Here is a 22,683-nt window from a genome sequence, read left to right as displayed (position 1 = left end):
AAGGATTGTGTGTGTTTGTGTGTGTGTGTGTGCGCGCGTGTGTGTATTTTGCAGACTGCCGGCGTCTGTTTTAAAAGACATAGGCTATAGCCCTTTGGTTTTTCTGTTATATATACACAATATAATGCTAAATGTCAAAAGGGACATAGCATGCTATTTGGGATTCTTTGTTGTTTATAATTCCCAATGTATTTAAGACACAGTATGCCAAAGGCAGTACATTGGTGAAAGCATTGGAAATATATTCATGCCTTTTCATTAAAAGAGTTCTTGTTTTCTTCATAGTCTACTTGTATGTTGAATAACTAGATATGGTGGTGAGTGGGAACTCTGTGCTTAGTAATACATTGTTCACATGCTCACTCATTACAATCAATACTGATCAGCAAATGTGCCTGACCTCACGCCGTGCTGCGCTGCACCGACGCGATAAGTTGCTACTCAAAATTTTTTTCCAAGGTTGGCAGGTATGCTCATTCATTGGTTTTTCTGTATTTTGATTGTTTTCTACATTGTAGAACAGTACTGAAGACATCAACACTATGAAATAACATCTGGAACATATATGGGATTACAAACAAGTGGTAAAAAACCAAAGATGTTTCATATTTTAGATTCTTCAAAGTAGCCAGCGTTTACCTTGATGGCGCTGCACACACTATTGGCATTATCTTAACCAGCTTCATGAGGTAGGTCACCTGGAATGCTGTTCAATTAACGGGTGTGCCTCGTCAAAAGGTAAGTAAAGAGAAAAGATGTCCATCATTACTTTAATGATACGTGAAGTGTCCTTTAATTAATACAAATAAAGGGGAAAAAAAAAATCACTGAATTAGAAGGTGTCCAAACTTTTGAGTGGTACTGTACATCAAATGCAAATGAATGCTGAATGATGAGATTCATACAAAGATTCATGCAGCATACATTACAGGCATTTAGCAGACACTCTTATCCAGAGTGACGTATAATGGTACCCTGATATACCCACAGCAGTGGGCAGCCCAGGGAGCAGTTGGGGGTTAGGTGCCATGTTCAAGGGCACTTCAGCCATTCCTGCTGGAATTTAACAGACGGCCTAATAGTCCCAAAACTGCTCCTCTAACCTTTAGGTTATGGCTTCCCCATATGTTTGGTGGTCAGGGAAAACCCATCAAAGTCCCTCTCACGCCAGAATCTGGTCTTCCCAGGCAGTCTTCTGTCCCAGTACTAACCGTATGGCTGTGGCACTGACCTTTTTGATAGCCCTCGGGGGATGGGTCCTCTGGTAACCCCAAGAGTTTGACTTCCCCATTCGCCTCTGTATTGCAGCGTGCCTTGCCAGATGGTAGTAGGTACCATTTTTACGATGGTCTTTGGTATGACCCGACTGCAAGTAGAACTAGCGATCTCCTGGTTAAGAGGTGGACACACTAACCACTACGTCAACTCGCGGTCGATGTCACAGTGGTTGAATATTATCATTTTAAAAGATTTATAACTATATACCTTATATATGGCCAAAACAATTGTGGACACCTGGCCATCACACCCATATATGGACCTTCCCCGAAGTGTTGCTGCAAAATTGTGAGCACACAATTGTATAGGATGACTTTGTATGCTGTAGCTTTACAACACACACACACACACACACACACACACACACACACACACACACACTCTCTCTCCTCCAAAATTATTGGAATAACAAGGCCAAAGACATTTGGGTTTGAGATCAAAAGATGAATACAAGACTATAAATCAAAATGTCATCTTTAATTTATTTACATCTAGAGGTGTTCAAACAACTTAGAACATGACAGCTTTTGTTCGAACCTGTCCGTTCTCCAAGCGATCAAAAATATTGGAACACGTGACTGACTGATGTTTCTAGTTGCCCAGGGTCGCTCTGTTAGTCTAATCGTTTAAACAATGAATAGCTCTGAATGTCTACTCTTGCTTTAAGCCCTGGGTTTTACCTGTGAAGGCTGCATATTTGTTGTTAAAAAGGATAAACCAACATGAAGACCAGAGAGCTGTCTATGGAAGAAAAGCAAGCCATTTTGAAGTAGAGAAATGAGGGGAAATCAATCAGAGTCATTACACAAGCACTGCACATAGCCAGTACAACAAGTTGGAATGTCCTGAAAAAGAAAGAAACCACTGTTGTACTAACATTGTCGTTGAACACGTCAGCCAAGGAAAACAACAAGAGTTGATGACAAACATTGTAAGAGCTGTGAAGAAGAACCCAAAAACAACAGTCAGTGACATCACCAACAACCTCCACAGGGCAGGGGTGAAGGTATCACCATCCACCAGTATATGCTAGTTACACTATCAACCATGTGGGTAGCTGAGTATTGCTATGGAGACCATTTTGAATTTCTTAATATATCTATATTTTGAATGCATCATGTGCTTCCATGACTGGAAGCACAATTGACTTGTGGGTCCCTGGTTGAAACCTGAGCTCAGTATAATGTGTGTGAAGAGTTTTGCATGCTCTCCTTGTATGGGTTTCCTCTGGGTTCTCTGGTTTCTTCCCAAAAACTTGCTGGTAGATGAATTGGTGAAGCTAAATTGCCACCTAGGTGTGAATGAGTGTGTGATTGCATGGTGCACCATGATGGACTGTTGTCCCATCTCACAGCCAGTGTTTCCATGATCCCCCAGGACCAGGATAAAGGGGTAACGGACAATGAATAAATACATGAATTAATGAATGAGGTCTTATGTCTGTGAACATTTAATGCACACAAGCATGTTTTTGTGTCAGATATCTGAGCACAGGGCAGCACAGGGCAGCACAGTGGTGAGCACCGTCACCTCATAGCAAGAAGGTTCTGGGTTCGAGCCCAGTGACCGACAGAGGCCTTTGTGTTTGGAGTTTGCATGTTCTCCCCGTGTCTGCATGGGTTTCCCCCACAGTCCAAAGACATGCAGTTAGTTTAATTGGCTATTCTAAATTGCCTATAGGTGTGAATGTGTGCGAGTGCGCAGAAAGGAACTGGCTACCTGACTACTGCAATTCTAACCAAGTCAACCAAACGTGGTTTGCTTCAAGCCCAGATCGGGTTTGGCAGTGATGACGATCTGAGCATAATTGAGCATTCTGACAGCTTGGCAATCAAAAAAATAGCTATACTTCTAGTTCACGGTGAAGGCATGGTACATAACATAATGTTCAATCTTCATTCATCCATCCATCCATTATCTGTAGCCGCATCCTGTTCTACAGGGTCGCGGACGTTCAATCTTATGAGGAGATAAGCCAATGAAAGAACACCAAGTCTCATAAGGTTATATATGTTGTAGGTTAGGTTAGAAATTTTTGACCCAGTTCATAATTTGCTACTTTTATAGGGAGACTTACTATATCTAGGGTTAGGATTTAGGAAAACTTTGCATTTTAAACTACTTGATGACGACTTGAAAATATACCGTACATCACTCCTTTCATTGCAATTGCTGCTGGTCTAGTGGTTAAGAATCAGAAGGTTCTGTGTTCAAATCTTGGTTAAGTATGAAAAAAGATATTTTTAAAAAATGCTAATTAGGTAGACAGACAAGAGGAAATACTAGGTAGGTGTAGACAGAGAGGAAGTGGATGAGAGAGAGAGAGAGAGAGACAAAAGAAGTGATGGAAAAATCCCTTTTAAGAATCTTAGATAATCCAAAATTTTACCTAGATTGGAAATTATCCATCCATCCATTATCCGTAACCACTTATCCTGTGCAGGGTCACGGGCAAGCTGGAGTCTATCCCAGCTGACTATGGGTGAGAGGCAGGGTACACCCTTGACAAGTCACCAAATCATCACAGGGCTAACACACACAGAGACAAAACCATTCACACTCACATTAAGTCAGTTTAGAGCCACCAATTAGCCTAACCTGCATGTCTTTGGACTGTGGGCGAAACTGGAGGACCTGGAGGAAACCCACACAGACACGGGGAGAACATGCAAACTCCAAACACAAAGGCCCTCATCGGCCACTGGGCTCGAACCCAGAACCTTCTTGCTGTGAGACGACAGCGCTAACCACCATACAACCCAGTTGGAAATTATGAACTAGGTAAAAAAAAAAAAAATTTAAACCAGCTTAAAAAAATAAATAAATCATCTAGGTTGAAATGTGGGGCGGCACGATGGTGTAGTGGTTAGCGCTGTCGCCTCACAGCAAGAAGGTCCAGGTTCGAACCCCGTGGCCGGCGAGGGCCTTTCTGTGCGGAGATTGTATGTTCTCCCCGTGTCCACGTGGGTTTCCTCCGGGTGCTCCGGTTTCCCCCACAGTCCAAAGACATGCAGGTTAGGTTAACTGGTGACTCTAAATTGACCGTAGGTGTGAATGGTTGTCTGTGTCTATGTGTCAGCCCTGTGATGACCTGGCGACTTGTCCAGGGTGTACCCCGCCTTTCGCCCGTAGTCAGCTGGGATAGGCTCCAGCTTGCCTGCGACCCTGTAGAACAGGATAAAGTGGCTACAGATAATGAGATGAGATATATACACACACATCAACTACTTCCTTCATGAAAAGTCACATGACCAGATACAGCCACTGTCCCAAATGCTGAAAATTCAAATCTCATCCATGATGCTGTTTTCTATTTTGTTTCTACAAAACAAAACAAAACCTGAAATGTCAGAAATGTTTTCTGATCTCTTACAAACGCCATAGTAGAGATCAAAGCTGTTATGAACATATTTAAAAAAAAAAAAGTCATCATGAGCTGTCTAAGATGCAAATCAGTGCATGTGGAGGTAAATGAGTAAATTCATGGCAGCTCTGTAAACACTGATTGACACCATGTTATAACGACCCTGTTCTTCCAAAGAAGAAGAAGAAGAAGAAGAAGTTTGGATAATGGATCATTTCCTGGTTATGGGTGCGTAATCAGTTTGAGCAACATGTATCCTGATGGATCAATAACTCACACAGCTGCCAGATTTCCCAGAAAAAGAAAACAGTTAAAATTTCTCTGGAGTCTAAACGGTGATGCAACTTACCTCATTCAAGATGAAATACAGTCCAAGGAGCTCTATGTGCCTGCATGCAGCACCACGTACACTGTAAAAACATTCACAATCCTTTCATTGTTTTAGCGTTTTTTCTGTAGGATTTGGCCAAAAAGCAGACCGATAAAACTTTTTCCCGTTCTGCAAACACATCTGGAGTTTTACATTTTAAAAAAAAACTACAATTACCCGAGAAATATAAGTTCCGGGTCTGGACTCTTCTGGGATTTGTAGTTCCCGTGCTGCCTTGTTGAATACAAAAACCCGTTGTAACAAACTACATTACCCATAATTCACCGCGTCTCCATCCGGAATCCCCTGAAGTTCCGGGACTCGGTTCAGCTTATTGCTTCTGTCCGTCGTTTCCTTCCTTGCGGTAGAGGAGAGGAGGTGGTGTCGAGAGACTGGAAACATTTAACATCATAATCCTAATCTTAATAAACTCCACTATACAATGAAATTAACTTTATTCACGCCCGCCTCTGAACTCCACTATTTCACCATACTACTGGTAAGCGCTCGTGCCACTGTGTGCACTTTAGCGTCGCTGGGACTTCTTTCTTTTTGCACTAGAAGTTATGCTAGCATGCTAGCCAGCTAGCATCAAAGGCTAACCAGTTAAACAGTGCATTGCAAACTTAAGTTAGAGATAATAACCATAGGTACAAACTTATATTAGTCATCTCGAATAGAGTGTATCATTAAAATATGAATTAAACCTTATTTATTTATATGTAGTTGGATTATAGCCCGGCTAGTTATGTGTGAGTACTGGTCTAGTTTGATTTGATTTGATTTGATCTGATTGATGGGTTAATAGCTAGTTAGCATGACTGGTTACTTTTCTAAGGACTGCTGTTATTATGAAGACATCCGGCAAGTAAATCAACATGGCGATAAGTTGTTTTTTTTTTTTCCTTCCCCCAAACCGGTATATCAGTTAGTTAGCTAGCCGGCTAACTTTCTGTTCTCTATCCATATTACTGGCTTAGAATGAGGCTAGTGAACGCTGCTTAGTTTATTTCCAAACCCTTTATATATTTTAACTTGACTGAAAGGAAGTAAGCTTATGGTGTTTTGAAGAGTAGCTACTCTGGCTCAAGTCAAGGCTGTTTTACAAACCCTGCTGTCTGGAAATAAACCTTCATTTGTGTTCAGTGTGTAAACACAAACAGACTCATTTTAATAGAAAACCAAGCAGAAATATTGTGTCAGGAAGTTGTCTTGAATGTTTGTGCACGTCATTTAACAAAGATAAAGCACTTCACTGGCTGCTTTCGCCTTTTCCCCCCCGTCTTAACCACCAAATGTGGTGTTTAACTGAACCCAAATTTATGGAGTTATTTTGGGATGCATTCCGTTCCCTTACATCCTCTCTGCGATGGAGGAACAACCTGATTGGTCGATTTCTCTGTTGTGGCCTAATCCTATTGGCTGGCGACCCGGAACTAGTTTTAAGCGCTGCTCTGTTTTCAGACTGATTGAAATGTAACACAGGCCTTACTGTCAGGACAGGAAACTTAGAGTTTAATGATGATTTTAAAAAGAGTTATATAATTATTAATAAACTATAAAAAATATATATTTTTTAATAATTATCAAATAGCTGTACACACATCAGAGACAGTAGATAACACACGTACAGTACTATACAATAGGGACTTATATAATAACTTGTAGTGGTTAGCACTGTCGCCTCACAGCAAGAAGGTTCTGGGTTCGAGCCCCGTGGCCGACGAGAGCCTTTGCGTTTGGAGTTTGCATGTTCTCCCCGTGTCCGCGTGGGTTTCCTCCGGGTGCTCCAGTTTCTCTCACAGTCCAAAGACATGCAGGTTAGGTTAACTGGTGACTCTAAATTGAGCGTAGGTGTGAATGTGAGTGTGAATGGTTGTCTGCGTCAGCCCTGTGATGACCTGGCGACTTGTCCAGGGTGTACCCCGCCTTTCGCCCGTAGTCAGCTGGGATAGGCTCCAGCTTGCCTGTGACCCTGTAGAAGGATAAAGCGGCTAGAGATGAATATAATTATTAATAAACTATAAAAAAATATATTTTTTAATAATTATCAAATAGCTGTACACACATCAGAGACAGTAGATAACACACGTACAGTACTATACAATAGGGACTTGTATAATAACTTGTAGTGGTTAGCACTGTCGCCTCACAGCAAGAAGGTTCTGGGTTCGAGCCCAGTGGCCGACGAGAGCCTTTGCGTTTGGAGTTTGCATGTTCTCCCCGTGTCCGCGTGGGTTTCCTCCGGGTGCTCCAGTTTCTCTCACAGTCCAAAGACATGCAGGTTAGGTTAACTGGTGACTCTAAATTGAGCGTAGGTGTGAATGTGAGTGTGAATGGTTGTCTGTGTCAGCCCTGTGATGACCTGGCGACTTGTCCAGGGTGCCTTTCGCCCGTAGTCAGCTGGGATAGGCTCCAGCTCGCCTGCGACCCTGTAGAACAGGATAAAGCGGCTACAGATAATGAGATGAGATGTTAAGAAACGACGGTGTAATGGTTAGCACTGTCACCTCACAGCAAGAAGGTTCTGGGTTCGAGCCCAGTGGCCGACGGAGGCCTTTGCGTTTGGAGTTTACATGTTCTCCCCGTGTCTGTGTGGGTTTCCTCCGGGTGCTCCGGTTTCCCCCACAGTCAAGGGCGTAAAAACGGTGTTGATATTGGTGGGGACATAATTTGGCCAAGCGCCCCAGTGCGCCATGGTTGTCGCACGAAATGTGGCCTACACTGTACAAATGATTGGTTGTCCATTCCTTTGTGTTATTTTGATTTTTAGCACCAGGTACACTTAGTCTTAGACTTAGGCTAACGTCTGCATGTATACGGGCAATACATTATCACACAGAGAAAGTGGACATTGAAGTTGCTGTGAATTTCGCTGTAGTGGATGACCTACCCAAAATACAACAACACAATCAATCAAAATTGTGCTGCTGCTTCATTTTCACACAACTTTTACTATTTTCACACATTTGAAACATCATGTGCTTCCTTTTGAGTTACTGCAATTTCAGAATCTGGAAGTAATGTAGGTATGGGTGGTAGAAGTATGAAGAGTTTTGGTAGTTGTAGTGCATTTTGCAAAAATGTTTATTCATCAAGTTGAAAGGGTTAAGTGACAATTGTTTCACATTTTTACATTTTCACATTTTATTGCAGAGGTTACATACATACACATATACACATGCATATACATGCAAACAATGAGCAAGAAAAAAGTAAATATTTATATATATTTATTTATTTATATTTAATATTTTTTAGTAAACATTTAGCATTACCTACAAGCATTTATTAGTGTGTGTGTGTGAGAGAGAGAGAGAGAGAGAGAGATTGCAAACAGAAACTCCTTGCTGTTACAGTAAATAGAAGTAAACATTTAACATTGTTTTGAATAGCTTACCGTTGACTGGGTAAAATAATGTCTTATGTCCTCCTTGCGTTTTCTTTTATTGCCCGACATCACTGCCTGTGTGCTGTTTTGCTGTAGCAGCGAGCTGGATGCTGATTTTACCGCTTGCTACTGCTTACAGCCAATGACAACAAAAAACCATAGCAACGTCAAGGCAACGGGAGGTGAGCCAATCAAAGCTTCATAAAGCTTTTTACCTGCTGTCCCCACCAATAGTCAGCCGTCTTTGAGAGGTCTGTTCACAACTGAAAATCAGCTGGAAGCGATACCGCGTTTGGTGTTTTTATTCAGCGTTTCCCGCATCGCGGCTTCTCCATTCAAAAATGGTATGGACATTTTAAACTCAGCTGAATATTGGTATGGACGCGTCCATACGCATTTTTACGCCCATGCCCACAGTCCAAAGACATGCAGGTTAGGCTAACTGGTGACTCTAAATTGACCGTAGGTGTGAATGTGAGTGTGAATGGTTGTCTGTGTCTATGTGTCAGCCCTGCGATGATCTGGCAACTTGTCCAGGGTGTACCCCGCCTTTCGCCCGTAGTCAGCTGGGATAGGCTCCAGCTCGCCTGCAACTCTGCACAGGATAAGCAGCTATATATAATGGATGGATGGATATTAAGAGACACCTTTCAGCCCGAAAACAATGAAGGCTACTGTGTTTTGCTGCAAAACTAAAAATCAAGTGTGACAGTCAGCATGTCCAGAAGAACCATGGCAGGTTCTGCAACATGCTCAGTAAATTTCCTTGTAACACACATTGTCACTGAGAGTACTATTTTTCAATTAAATTAAATGTTTTTGCCTAAAAAAAAAAAAAAGAGCAGTGAAGTTGCATTTGGTAATGAGGGAAGCCATGTCCTAATGGTTAGAGAAGCAGCTTTGGGACCAAAAGGTTGCTGGGTTGATTCCCTGGAACAGCAGGAATGGCTGAAGTGCCCTTGAGCAAGGTACCTAACCCCCAACTGCTCCCCAGGCTGCTCTGGTATATTGTATGTCGCTCTGGATAAGAGCGTCTGCTAAATGCCTGGAATGTAATGTAAGATTTCAAAAATGTTTCAAGATTAGGTCTCTAATGATTAAGTAGGTGGCGCTGAATACATTTTTTTCCTTCCTCTTTCACCCCATCCTTCTTTTCCCACCCTGAACACACAGCCTCAGATTCTACAGAACTACCAAGGACTCCCATGACATCACTTTCAAGTGCACTATGTACACATTTTTCTTCGTAATAAGCTCTTATGAGTGCTAAGCTGTGTTGTTAGTCGGGGTCAGAGTGAAGGGAAGTGTCTATAAAATGACTGAAGTAGGCCTGTTTGAACACACACTTGCATTCGGGACTGCAACAGAGTTTTCCAAACTGGTTTTCTCAACCACGTAAAACTTTTTTTTTTTTGTATCTATTGATGAACGAGTCGAGGAATCGTGTGAAAATTTCAGTGTAACCTCTGACCATCGTGTTCCGAGAAGTCACTGTCCAGCTAACACCACAACGTTTTCAGCGCAATGAGAGCACAAGTATCAGGATGCCATTGTTATAACGCAATGGTACGTTTCACGAATAGCCCATTAAGCTTCCTTATTATGTATTACCTCATCGGTTATGTCTATTGTGGCAGTTGGTGTTGCTCTTCTCATTATGCCAGGATCTTAGGAGGTCTAACGATGGCAGCATGCCGTATTGTGTGGATTGTGGATTAATCTTGGAATTGGCTCGTTTGTACTTCTGTTATGTTTTGCTGACAGTAGGAGTGAGATTAGTTGACGATTTTAAGCAGTGTTGTTCAATGGCTGCCAACAATATGGCTGTGCTTGCCATATGGCTTGCGGACTGTCTGTGTGAGTGTGGTTTAAATATGTTATTATGGCGGGTTAGATTCTTTTTTTTTTTTTTTTTTTTATTAACCGGGTCACTGGGCTCACTATCATATTAGAGAAACACCGAGATGCTTAGAGAGATCTCAGATGATGATACTGACCTCTTTCGCAAGTGTAATTGGGCAAAGTTCTGTGTGTGTGTGCGCGCACAAAAAGTTTTTAATGAACGTTTGTGACCTATCCTTAAGCAAATATAAACTAATCCTTAAGTAAATTTGTAATTCAGGATAACCTACATGGCATTCATTCGGTGCTTCTTTACTCGCTGCATTTAATTTTACGAGAGATTAGATTACGTTAAAGAGGCATTTTTTTTTAACGAAGCTGAAACCATTTACCGTGGCGTTAGGTATCGGAGAGCTGTGGTCCGTCACTTGTAATTATGAGCTTGGGTCATTTTAAATCACTTGCAGTACAATGAATGGGCTGCTATTTGTACTCAATGGTCAGTAAACCTTTCACCAGGGCTCAAAATTAACTTTTTTTCTTTGTGTCCCCCAGTGGTCCCGAATTCTGTGTTGTATTGTCCCGAATGGAAGCAACAGTGTCCCCATTTTTTTCCTCTCTGAAATAACCAGTGGTTAATATTATCATATGAAGTTACTATTATATTTGTAACTATGCGATTTTGAACCCTTTATATCATTTTTACAATAAGTCACAAGACACAAGCGACACATGTCCTATACATCATCTACTTCAAAATTACAGTTATTGCATTTTCAGTTTATTAAACTTTGGCGATCTCACTGTATGAATAGATACCCGTTTATTTAAAGGGGCCAACTAGCTCATTCAGAAAATGTTTCAACTCCCTACATCTGCAGTACACTTTAGTTGAAAATAAGACCCCTTTTATGTTCATTTCATCTACTTATACCTTGAATATCTGTTGGCACTTATAAGGCCAACTTATAATTTTCACCATTACCGTTATCCATTTTTATGAACTTTCCGTTATCCATTACCATTATCCATTTTTATGAACTTTCCGTTATCCATTTTATGAACTTTCGCTGCCGAAACGTGGGTGCAAATGTTAGCAACATCAACATAGTGCCAGGTCCGAGCCTAGTTGTGCTGCTGACTGACTGACTAAACTTTCTGAACTAGAAAGACACCAAGAAAACTCACTTATTCTGTTGAACGGTATCTTCCGTCAATATCATCCACATCATTCCTGTTGTATTTTATAACGTGTCTAACAGTGTTCATTCAGTTCATTCAGTTGCTAGCGTTGCCTGCAGACCAGGCGATGACACTTTGGATCCTGAAGGTCCCGGAGACGTTATGTCTGGGCTTTCAGTTTCTTCCCCGCGGTCGGTCCGCTTCAACCACTTAAGCATTTTTGTTCTGGCAAGAGTCGGCGCAGCGTGTGCGGTAGCAATTCCATTCCAAGTCCATATAATGCGGACTCCGGCCGAAGATTCTAGAACAGAATGCGCTGCTCTGTAGCCTACGGATGCAGGTGCATCGAAAGTGTAGCTACTAATGTATTTTTCGCTGTTAACGTTTTAAAATTAAAATTGACAGATTAGGTGAATGTCTACGTATGTGTTACGGCTTTGTAAATAATATTAATGTAGAACTTTTTTTCTAGATCTATTTTTTTCCATTGTCCCGGGATTGTCCCAGATATGATAATTTTGTGTCCCGATGACATTTTTTATGGTCCCCGGGACATCGGGACACCGTTAGTTTCGAGCACTGCCTTTCACATGTATTTTAATACGTTCACATTTTTGCCAATGTGTGTAGTGCAGCAGGCAGTGGGATTCAGAACAAGTAGCGTGTTTTTTGTTTTGCAATAGTCGTTAAATCTTCCTGGAAATGTTACGCGGATTGATTGATTGATTGGATAGATGGATTATTTTATCCCTAGCGAAATAGTAGTGGTAAAAGACAAACTTTCACTGTACATTGGATGAAAAACATTGGATGAAATATTCTTGAGCAGGTGTCATGTGGGCGTTATCTTTGCGTGAGAAACAATATTGTACTTACCATTTTAAAATGAACAAGAGCCTACCTGGAACAGGGATCTGTGGGATGCCGCATTCATTTAAATGATCTTTTGCCACAAAAAGGAAGTTTGGTGAAAATTATACGGCAGAATTTTACGAAATGGTGCCAGGCTCGATTTGCATGTGCGTGCAGATCTATGTTTTTAAAGAGCACCACAAATATCAGTATGATAAGATCAGGATAAAGGACGCTATAAACATGCTGCCTTTCCAGTAGCAGATCCAGTATTACTGGTAATTTGAAAAAGACAGCCGTAATTGTTTTCTTCACCATATTTTTTTTTTATTGGTGATGCAATTACAACTCCGCTTCCAAAAAAGTTGGGATGTTGTGTGAAAATATAAATAAATGAGTGATTCCACACTTATGGGGACTGAAATGGGGACATGAACTTATTTTTAAAAATTCACCTAAAACCATTTCTTTTTTTACCATCAGGTCACAAAACATGTAATCTTTAATGAATGATATGTTAAAAGATAACTTTAATTTTCTGAGATGTAATAAAAACATATTTATATGCCAAAGTCAGAACGTAACAGAAGTGTTGTGGACATATATATTCTCAATTTTAACAATGTAGAATTACTTTTTGAAACATAGGAAGGTGATGTTTTAGCAAATATAATTAATAAACATGTGTAGTAGAATAAACATACACATTCTTTCAATAAGATTAACATGGTATATAGCTAGATTGCAATTAATTTGTAACAGACGCGAGATGGACAATCGTAACAGAAGTAATGTAACAGACATCATTTTGGAACTCATAGGCTTGACTTTGGCATATAAATATGTTTTTATTACATCTCAGAAAATTAAAGTTATCTTTTAACATATCATTCATTAAAGATTACATGTTTTGTGACCTGATGGTAAAAAAAGAAATGGTTTTAGGTGAATAAGTTCATGTCCCCATTTCAGTATCCATAAGCGTGGAATCACTCAAATAAAAACAGAATGCAGTGATTTGCAAATCCTTTCTGATCCATTGTCAATTGAATACAATACAAGGATAAGATATTTAATGTTTAAACTGATTAAAATTTTTAGTTTTTTGTAAATATCCATCCATCCATAATCCATAACCGCTTACACTATGCAGGGTTGCGGACAAGCTGGAGCCTATCCCAGCTGACTACGGGTGAAAGGCGGGGTACACCCTGGACAAGTCGCCAGGTCATCACAGGGCTGACACATAGACACAGACAACCATTCACACTCACATTCACACCTACGGTCAATTTAGAGTCACCAGTTAGCCTAACCTGCATGTCTTTGGACTGTGGGGGAAACCGGAGCACCCGGAGGAAACCCACGCGGACACGGGGAGAACATGCAAACTCTGCACAGAAAGGCCCCTGTCGGCCACTGGGCTCAAACCCAGAACCTTCTTGCTGTGAGGCGACAGTGCTAACCATTACACCACCGTGCCGCCTTGTAAGTACACACTCATTCTGAATTTGATGCCTGCAACAATTTCTAAAAAAGTTGGGACAGGGGGATGTTTGCCATTGTGTTACATCACCTTTTCTTTTAACAACACTCAGTAAGTGTTTGGGAACTGAGGACATTAATTGTTCAAGTTTTGAAAGTGAAATTCTTTTTCATTCTTGCTTGATGTACAACTTCAGTTGTTCAACAGTCCCAGGGTCCCCGTCATATTTTGTGCTTCATAACTCACCACATATTTTCAATGGGAGGCAAGCAGGCCAGTTTAGCACCTGCACTCTTACTATGAAGCCATGCTGTTGTAAACACTGAGCTTTATATAAAATCCGGAGAGCTCATGGCCTATTCCCCGCTGTAGAGACGAGTGAAGCCGTCTGGCTGCTATATTACCACTCCCATCGCGTGTATTTGGCTTGCGTGTTAAACCGTGGTATCCGATCAAATTTGCCCCAAGAAAAGTATCTCCTGACCTTCCCCCCCCTTCAGTACCTACTTTTATTTTCTCAACTTTACCCACATTCCTTACATATCTTTTATAGCGCTCCCCTTCACTGTTTTTTTTTTTTTCATTTTCCAGTTCAGTCTCTGATTTAAAAAAAAAAAAAAAAAAATTTTTTTTAAACTACTATAATTTTTACGGAGATTATTTCAGTCTTTCTCTTACATGGTGTACCTTTCTCTTTCGTATATCTCTTCTTCCTTTTTATATATATATATATATATATGGGCAATTCCATGTAAATGTCAACCTCACCATGCAAAAATAAAGCAACATGTAATACATCAAAACCACTCCCAGAGATATCACCTAGGCCTGTATTTTACAGATGTGAATAAGTTGAACCAATTTGTAACCAACCTAATATGTCACTGTCAGTCTTTCTTTCTTATAATGTAAAACCCAAGCTAAAATCAACTTTGATCATGTACAATTCTATATTATTGCCACAAGCCACAGAAATGTATGCTAAAATCCACAAAACAGCAAAACAATAGCCATCCTAAATATTATTTAAGAACTTTGATAGTTTTAGCTGATATTTAGAGAGTTTTTCAAAGGGTTATGGTGGTTAAATTGCTGATTTTCTAAACATATGCCATGTCTATTTCAGACGCGTCACATCCATAACGCTGACTTTTCCTTCCGAAACTCTGCATGAAATACAAAATATTTTAAACAAAGATTTTTTAATATTCACCTTGGACCCCTCTATCAAATGGATATCTCCATTTCGACATTAGGTTTACAATTTCACAGAGTTTGATAAAAATGTACAGTCACCCAAGAAAAGTGATACTTTTTCTGTCACATCCATAACGCATCTTTTATTGGCATTTTCTGGCATGCCCTAGATGTACTATGGGAATTGTTCTTGTTCTATCACTTCTCCAGTATGGTACAGCCTTAAAATATGCAACACCTGTTTAAATACTGGGAGACAATAAAACATGCACTGGATCATTTGTTGCCATTTTGAGTTCAAGTGTCACGTCCATAACGCTGGAATTGCTCATATATAAAATATACTCGCACTCAGGTGAAATGTCTGTCCACAACCTTTGACCTGACAATTTGTACAGTTCACTGCTGCACATGTAGGCATTTTTCTCATCCACCTACATAAATAACTTGTCTAATTTTGTGTAGCTTCCGGTAGTCTAAATGACCGTTCGGCTCCGTGACGGGAGTGGTAAGATGGTGGCCAGCTGGCTTCACTCTGCCGAGCCTACGAGCTCTCCAGATTTTATATAGGGCTCAGCGGCTGTAACACGTACAGAATGTGGCTTGATATTGTCTTGCTGGAATAAACAGATGTTCCTGCTTATAATAAAGTCATCTGGAAGGCAGCATATGTTGCTCCAAAACCTGTACCTTTAAGCATTAACGGTGGCTTCACAGATGTGCAAGTGACCCATGCCATGGGAGCTAACACATGCCCATACCATCACACATGCTGGTTTTGGAACTTTGTGTTGGTAACAATTTGGATGGTCCTTTTCCTCTAAAGCCCAAAGGACACAACGTCCATGATTTCCAAAAATAATTTGAAATGCGGACTCGGCAGCCCACAGCACGCTTTTCCACTTTGCGTCTCAGATGAGTTCAGGCCCAAAGAATTCGGCGGTGCTTCTGGATGTTATTGACGCATGATGCAGCGACAGTCCAGGTTTACTGAGAAACGGTTTTCCAAAGCGTTCCGAACCCATGTAGTAATATCCTTGATACAGTCATGATGGTTTTTAATGCAGTGCTGCCTGCCTGAGGGATCGAAGGTCACGGTGTTCAGTGTTGGTTTTCGGCCTTGCCCCTTACTTGCACAGATTTCTTTGTATTCTCTGAACCTTTTGATGATCATCATATAGTTTGTCGAAAGTGAAAACCCTAAATTCCTTCTACTTGTATGTTGAGAAACGTTCTTAAACTGTTTGCCCACACAGTTTTTCACAAAGTGATGAGCCTCACCTCATCCTTTCTTGTGACTGACTGAGCCTTTTCCAATTACCAATTAACCTGTAGAATGTTCCAAACAGGGTTTTTTTTTTTTTGAGGTTTCTACAACTTTTCCAGTCTTTTATCACTCCTGTCTCAGCTTTTATGGGACGTGTTGCAGGCCTCAAATTCAGAATGAGTGGATATTTATAATACACTAAGTAACTTTAAAAACGCACAATGGAATTCAACACGATATCACTTTAGATCCATGCATATATTTGAAATTTATGATATTGTATGTAATGCACACACATCTTGAAACATCGATAAAGGACATTTATTGTCAAACTCAAGAAGTAATTCACAATAATTAATTAATTAATTATTAATGAGAAACTCAGCACGAATTCAGCAAGTTTTATCAATGTGCGTTTTTAAAGTTACTTACTATAATAAAAAAAAAGTTTCAGTTTGAACATGAAATATCTTGTCTTTGTATTCAGTTGAATATAGGTCAAAAAAAGATTTGCAGATCATTTGTATTTTGTTTTTATTTACGTTTTACGCAGCATCCTAACTGTTTTGGAATCTCTGGGATTTAAGTCCCCCACCAGTCTTGCCCCTTTTCCACCAAAGCAGTTCCAGGGCTGGTTCGGGGTCAGTGCTTAGTTTGGAACCGGGTTTTCTGTTTCCACTGACAAAGAACTGGCTCTGGGGCCAGAAAAACCGGTTCCAGGCTAGCACCAACTCTCTGCTGGGCCAGAGGAAAGAACCGCTTACATCAGCGGGGCGTTGTTAAGACCAACAACAATAACAAGACCGCGAAAGATCGCCATTTTTAAAGCCTCGGTCACAACCGGCCATACGTGCTCCTACGGCCGGTCTACGTGCAAAAAACGCAAGAAACGCACAGAGGGCACGCGTGTGATGTGCTGATTTTCGAGCCGTAGACCGGCCGCAGAGGTTCTTTGTCACGTCAAACAAACTCTACGGGCGCTTACGTTTTTTTCAGGTTGCAAGACAAACTTACGGCCAACGTGCGTCTTTCTCCATGAACAAAAAAAACGCGGCGATTTGGGAAACGCCAAAAATCGCACGGCCAAAAAATCGTACGTCCGGTTGTGACCTAGGCTTTAGCGGCGAGAAGCAACAACTGTACAAATGCGAAGTCATCCATTATTATTATTGTTGCTGCTGCTTCTTCCGTGTTTTTGCTTCGATATTCGCGCCAAGGTTTATACAAACGTAGCGACGTAACTGAAGTATACAACGACGTAACTGATGTATACAGCGACGTAATGACGTGGCTTCCCTTAGCACCGCGAGCGATGGAAAAGCAAACTGGTTCTCAGCTGGCTCACAAGTTGAACGAGTTGTGAACCAGCACCAGCACTGGCTCCGAACCAGCCCTGGAACTGATTTGGTGGAAAAGGGGTAACAGTCATTTCAGAACAGCCAGTCGGAATAACCCCAGGTAATGTCAGTAAAGACATATAACCTGTTTTAGTACTTTCTCTTTGATATTAAAGAACCACGTAGATGTTTTCAGTCACGTCATCAACCAGTGATCAGCTGCTACTTGTGCAGCCACAAGGACGTATAATAAAGGTCAAAACAATCTGTGTTCAGATGAGGCGTATGTATTACACGTGGCATTTATTTATCTATTTATTTTCTTGTGGGACAAGTCTGTGTACATTGCGAAGACGTTTGAATGATCGTATTTTCTCCAGATGTCCTCGAGCAGCATTATTTAATAGACGCGTGTCTGGAACTCTCTTCTACCAGAAGGAAAAAAAAGAGTTAGGGAGTTTGACGTTTTTCACAGAGAGATTATGTAAGAAACATTTCCTGTCATTTTCACCACCAGTGAGCCATGTGCTTTTAATTCCTCAATTAATTCAGCGTCTAAAGATATCTCCGTTATCATACGGTGGAAATTTCCAACCATAACAAGCCTTAGCGAGAAAGTAACTTATTACACAGAATACGACAGAGCGAAAGACTCGGTTTGTTCTACTTCCATTTTTTTGTGAGGTGGAAGCATGATACACTGATGACACACACAACCTCTGGATTTGTCATGGACTTTCCTCACCTACAGCAAAGGGCATCGGGTCAGTTATGATGTCATAGGTCAGTTGGTTGCTGCTTGGGTACAGCCAGCAGGGGTTTTTCAGTGATGGGTAGTGAAAGTGTGGTAGAATGCAGTGGCTCTTTCTGATTAAAACACAACTGAATGAATAATCTGCATGACCTGTTTGTTTCTTAAACCTTTGTTCATTGATTTTTCATCAGATGATGGTAAATCCAAAGGTCTTAGGTTCAGGTTTGCACGTGGTGAAAGTATTTTTCGTTTTCACGAAACAAAAGTCACACCCCCTTGTTGCCGGGATAAGCTGCTGATCCGTTTTGGTTTCTTTGGAGTTTTAGCGAAGGATTTTTTTTTTTTTCCCCTGCAAAGTGGTTGGAGGAAGTTCCCCCTTTTTTGTGTCCCCATGCTGAAGGAACTGAGGATAATTATACTTCTTTGAATTCGTTTTTTTAGCTCCGACAAGGATAGGTGCTCTCCCAGCACCAGAGGAACCGTGAGTGATATAACTGTACGGTGATCAGTCTAGACCAGATCTGGGCATTTTCCGGCCCTCGGGCCACATCCGCCCCTTTGGTTCATTCTGACCGGCCCGCGTAAGGTTAATTAGAAATTACAAAATAAACGTATTTTCTAATTTTACCTCATGCATGGACTGAATGTGCATTGCTTTTATTTTGAAGTTGTGTTCAACAAAAACGCAACGTGCACGGCATGAAATCCCACGAAACCTAATCCCGCGATAACTACTTCCATAATTTGTCCAGACCAACCACAAACTTGTACGTCATCCTTCAAACGGTCCAGCCAATCACATAGTGTGACGTCACCAGCAGGCACCAGAGCCCGAGCCGATCTGTAGATCTGATACCTACACCGAATCGAAGTTGTTGCGAGCAGGTCACAAGAAGACTTTAGTCCCCAAAATGCCCGCAAAAAGAAGAAAGGTAGATGCCGAATGCAGGGCTTTCAACAAAACATGGACTGCTAAGTATTTATTTACTGAAGTCAGAGATGAAGCCGTGTGTTTAGTTTGCGGAGAGCAGATCGCAGTGTTCAAAGACTACAATTTGAGTCGGCATTACCAAATGAAAAACACCAAATGAGGTGATTAGACTACAAATGTGGGCATCATTATTATAATATGATGTATCTTGCTTGATATTTGGAGTAGAAAGACAATATTGTGATGTCTTTATTGTGTTTTGGGGTGAATGTGACTGAAAAAAAGGTACAAATGTTCGCATTTTGTTAACCATTGTTTTGGGAAATTTGATTGAATAAATGACATATATTTTTTGTAAGGCAACCTCGTTTTTTCCAGACTCTTACCAGTCTTAGCAGCTTGTAAAAACAATGTTATTTACTGCTTTATATAAAGAAATACAATTAATATTATGCAGAATTTAGTTCAGCCTTTTGGTCCGGCCCTCCACAAAATTTTCTGTTTCTCATGTGGCCCCATGGAAAAAATAATTGCCCACCCCTGATCTAGACGTAAGTGCACGTCGATTGGACAAACACACGACCCGGTGCAGCACCAGCATCTGCCATTTTTAAAAATCTGTATAAAACATTATCCGTGTAAACAACAGTTCTTTAACGTTTAAAGCGAGACGGCCTTTCGATTTCATAAAACCGGTGAAATTTAGTTCCCTCTGAAATTTGGTCATTGTGATATATATATTTATTTATTTCTGTAATATCTACAAATAAATAAATAAACCAGGCCATTCTGTGGCTGGCAAGTTATTTAATTTGAGAGGATTCCTGAGCAAATAATGTGCATGAAATCGCTCGCTTCATGCAGCCAAGCAGACAGAGGAAGTCCAGTGTGCGCATGCGCAGGTTTACCACCTCCTTCTTCTTTTGGGTTTTACGGCAGCCGGCGTGCACGGTGTTGCATTACTGCCATCTACAGGTTTACCTTGACCGTGCACTGACAGTTCCATCATTCTATCGCTAAACGAACAGCTGATCACACCGAGGTGCTCACTGACCGCCGATATTCATTAGTTTGGTCCTGCGTTTCCTTTCCTTCGCAACATAACGTCTTTTCTTCTAGCTTTCCGTTAGTGTAGTCGGTCTTTCCCGTTTCATTCGCGTCCTCCATTTTCCTCTGCTGTTTCAGATTTGTTTCCCGCAATGCCTTGTGCGAACGGGGAAAGCCCACCACGTGATGCATGACGTAGTAGGGCTGGGTATCACCAGATACCTCACGATACGATACTATGGCGATATTTTGCCCACGATAACAATAATATCACGGTACAGCGATTCTGCGATAATCGATATACTGCAAGAAATTTCAACCACATCACGATATCTGTGTCACTGAAGAAAATCAGAATTTATTGACCACTGTAAAATTACATTTCACATACATAACTACACACTCTTGCCAGACATATATTTGTCTCTCTTCCACTGCTGGCAAAACCAAGAGCTGCTTCACTACAACATACAGAAAATTCCCATTTCAGTGCTAGTATTCTCAACTTTTCTGTAAGCATGGACACATCAGTGCTGCTTAACAAGCAGAATCAAATTGTTTTATGAAAACTTAAAACTTGCACTGCAGACTGCACATACATTTCAGTGCTAACACTAGTATCAATTTGTTCTTTGTAAACTTGAGAACATATACCGGAGAACATTTAACTTGTGCTTATTTTGCAGGAACAACACACTGTCTGAAACACACTGAAAAGTGCAGTGGGCATCTTAGTCTCCCTGAGCACAATTATGAAACAAAGTGCAGTGTGGGTCAGTGTCCACACACTGAAACTGAACTGAAACCTCAGTGAATCATGTTTCTTCTGAACTTGGAGTAAATACTCAAAATAAAATGCAGTGTCTCACACACACTAAGGCCAAGTTTACATTAGACCGTATCTGTCTCGTTTTCTTCGCGGATGCACTGTCCGTTTACATTAAAACGCCGGGAAACGGGAATCCGCCAGGGTCCACGTATTCAATCCAGATCGTGTCTGATCCGGTGCTGTGTAAACATTGAGAATACGCGGATACGCTGTGCTGAGCTCTAGCTGGCGTCGTCATTGGACAACGTCACTGTGACATCCACCTTCCTGATTCAGAGCAATTCCAGCGTTATGGACGTGACACTTGAACTCAAAATGGCAACAAATGACCCAGTGCATGTTTTATTGTCTCCCAGTATTTAAACAGGTGTTGCATATTTTAAGGCTGTACCATACTGGAAAAGTGATAGAACAAGAACAATTCCCATAGTACATCTAGGGCATGCCAGAAAATGCCAATAAAAGATGCGTTATGGATGTGACAGAAAAAGTATCACTTTTCTTGGGTGACTGTACATTTTTATCAAACTCTGTGAAATCGTAAACCTAATGTCGAAATGGAGATATCCATTTGATAGAGGGGTCCAAGGTGAATATTAAAAAATCTTTGTTTAAAATATTTTGTATTTCATGCAGAGTTTCGGAAGGAAAAGTCAGCGTTATGGATGCGACGAAATTCCGTTATGGATGTGACGCGTCTGAAATAGACATGGCATATGTTTAGAAAATCAGCAATTTAACCACCATAACCCTTTGAAAAACTCTCTAAATATCAGCTAAAACTATCAAAGTTCTTAAATAATATTTAGGATGGCTATTGTTTTGCTGTTTTGTGGATTTTAGCATACATTTCTGTGGCTTGTGGCAATAATATAGAATTGTACATGATCAAAGTTGGTTTTAGCTTGGGTTTTACAAGAAAGAAAGACTGACAGTGACATATTAGGTTGGTTACAAATTGGTTCAACTTATTCACATCTGTAAAATACAGGCCTAGGTGATATCTCTGGGAGTGGTTTTGATGTATTACATGTTGCTTTATTTTTGCATGGTGAGGTTGACATTTACATGGAATTGCCCTTCACTGCCGTTGGTCATGTGACGCGACTGCTGAAAAACGGCGCGGACTTCCGCCTTGTATCACCTTTCATTAAAGAGTATAAAAGTATGAAAATGCTGCAAATACTGATGCAAATACTGCCCATTGTGTAGTTATGATTGTCTTTAGGCTTGCCATCCTTCCACTTGCAAGTGGTAAGTGACTTGCGCACAGCGGCTCAGTCCCGAATCACTGCTCGTGCACTACACTCGCGCGCTCTGTGAGCTGCGCAGGGCCGGAATGCGCACCCTCCAGAGGGCACTCGCTGTTCAGGGCGGAGTGATTTGGAGCGCAGCCGCTGAGGAGGAAGCGATGAGCCGCATTGACGCATTTCAACTTGCGTGCCGAATTAGTCATGTGATTAGCGTATCCGTTTATTGGTGTTGCTGTGTGCACGCGAATCGTGTACTGGCGTTGCTGTGTGCACGCTAATCGTTTTTAAAAACGTTAATCTGAT

At 41.0% G+C, this 22,683-nt stretch overlaps 2 protein-coding genes across 4 annotated transcripts in view; one reads left to right on the top strand and one right to left on the bottom strand.

Moving 5' to 3' along the window:
* The window catches only part of invs (inversin), a 92,388-nt gene extending 87,244 nt beyond the window's left edge, over window positions 1-5,144 (bottom strand). For 2 of the 3 annotated variants that reach the window (XM_060900176.1, XM_060900179.1), the window contains exon 1: window positions 4,992-5,144. The gene's annotated coding sequence lies outside the window, so the exon portion shown is untranslated. Of the gene's footprint in view, window positions 1-3,667; window positions 3,687-4,991 lie in introns of those variants that run through there. The other variant, XM_060900178.1, reaches the window with a different exon arrangement.
* Window positions 5,145-5,345: 201 nt separating this feature from the next.
* The window catches only part of erp44 (endoplasmic reticulum protein 44), a 61,325-nt gene continuing 43,987 nt past the window's right edge, over window positions 5,346-22,683 (top strand). Inside the window, exon 1 of the mRNA XM_060900175.1 lies at window positions 5,346-5,511. Coding sequence (XP_060756158.1) covers window positions 5,455-5,511 — 57 coding nt within the window. The 5' untranslated portion in view covers window positions 5,346-5,454. The remainder of the gene's footprint in view (window positions 5,512-22,683) is intronic.

The sequence above is a fragment of the Neoarius graeffei genome, chromosome 19, assembly GCF_027579695.1.
Source record: "Neoarius graeffei isolate fNeoGra1 chromosome 19, fNeoGra1.pri, whole genome shotgun sequence".
NCBI classification, from domain to species: Eukaryota; Metazoa; Chordata; class Actinopteri; order Siluriformes; family Ariidae; genus Neoarius; species Neoarius graeffei.
The sequence above is the reverse complement of the archived record's forward strand: the minus strand, read 5'-3'. Positions and strand labels throughout refer to the sequence as shown.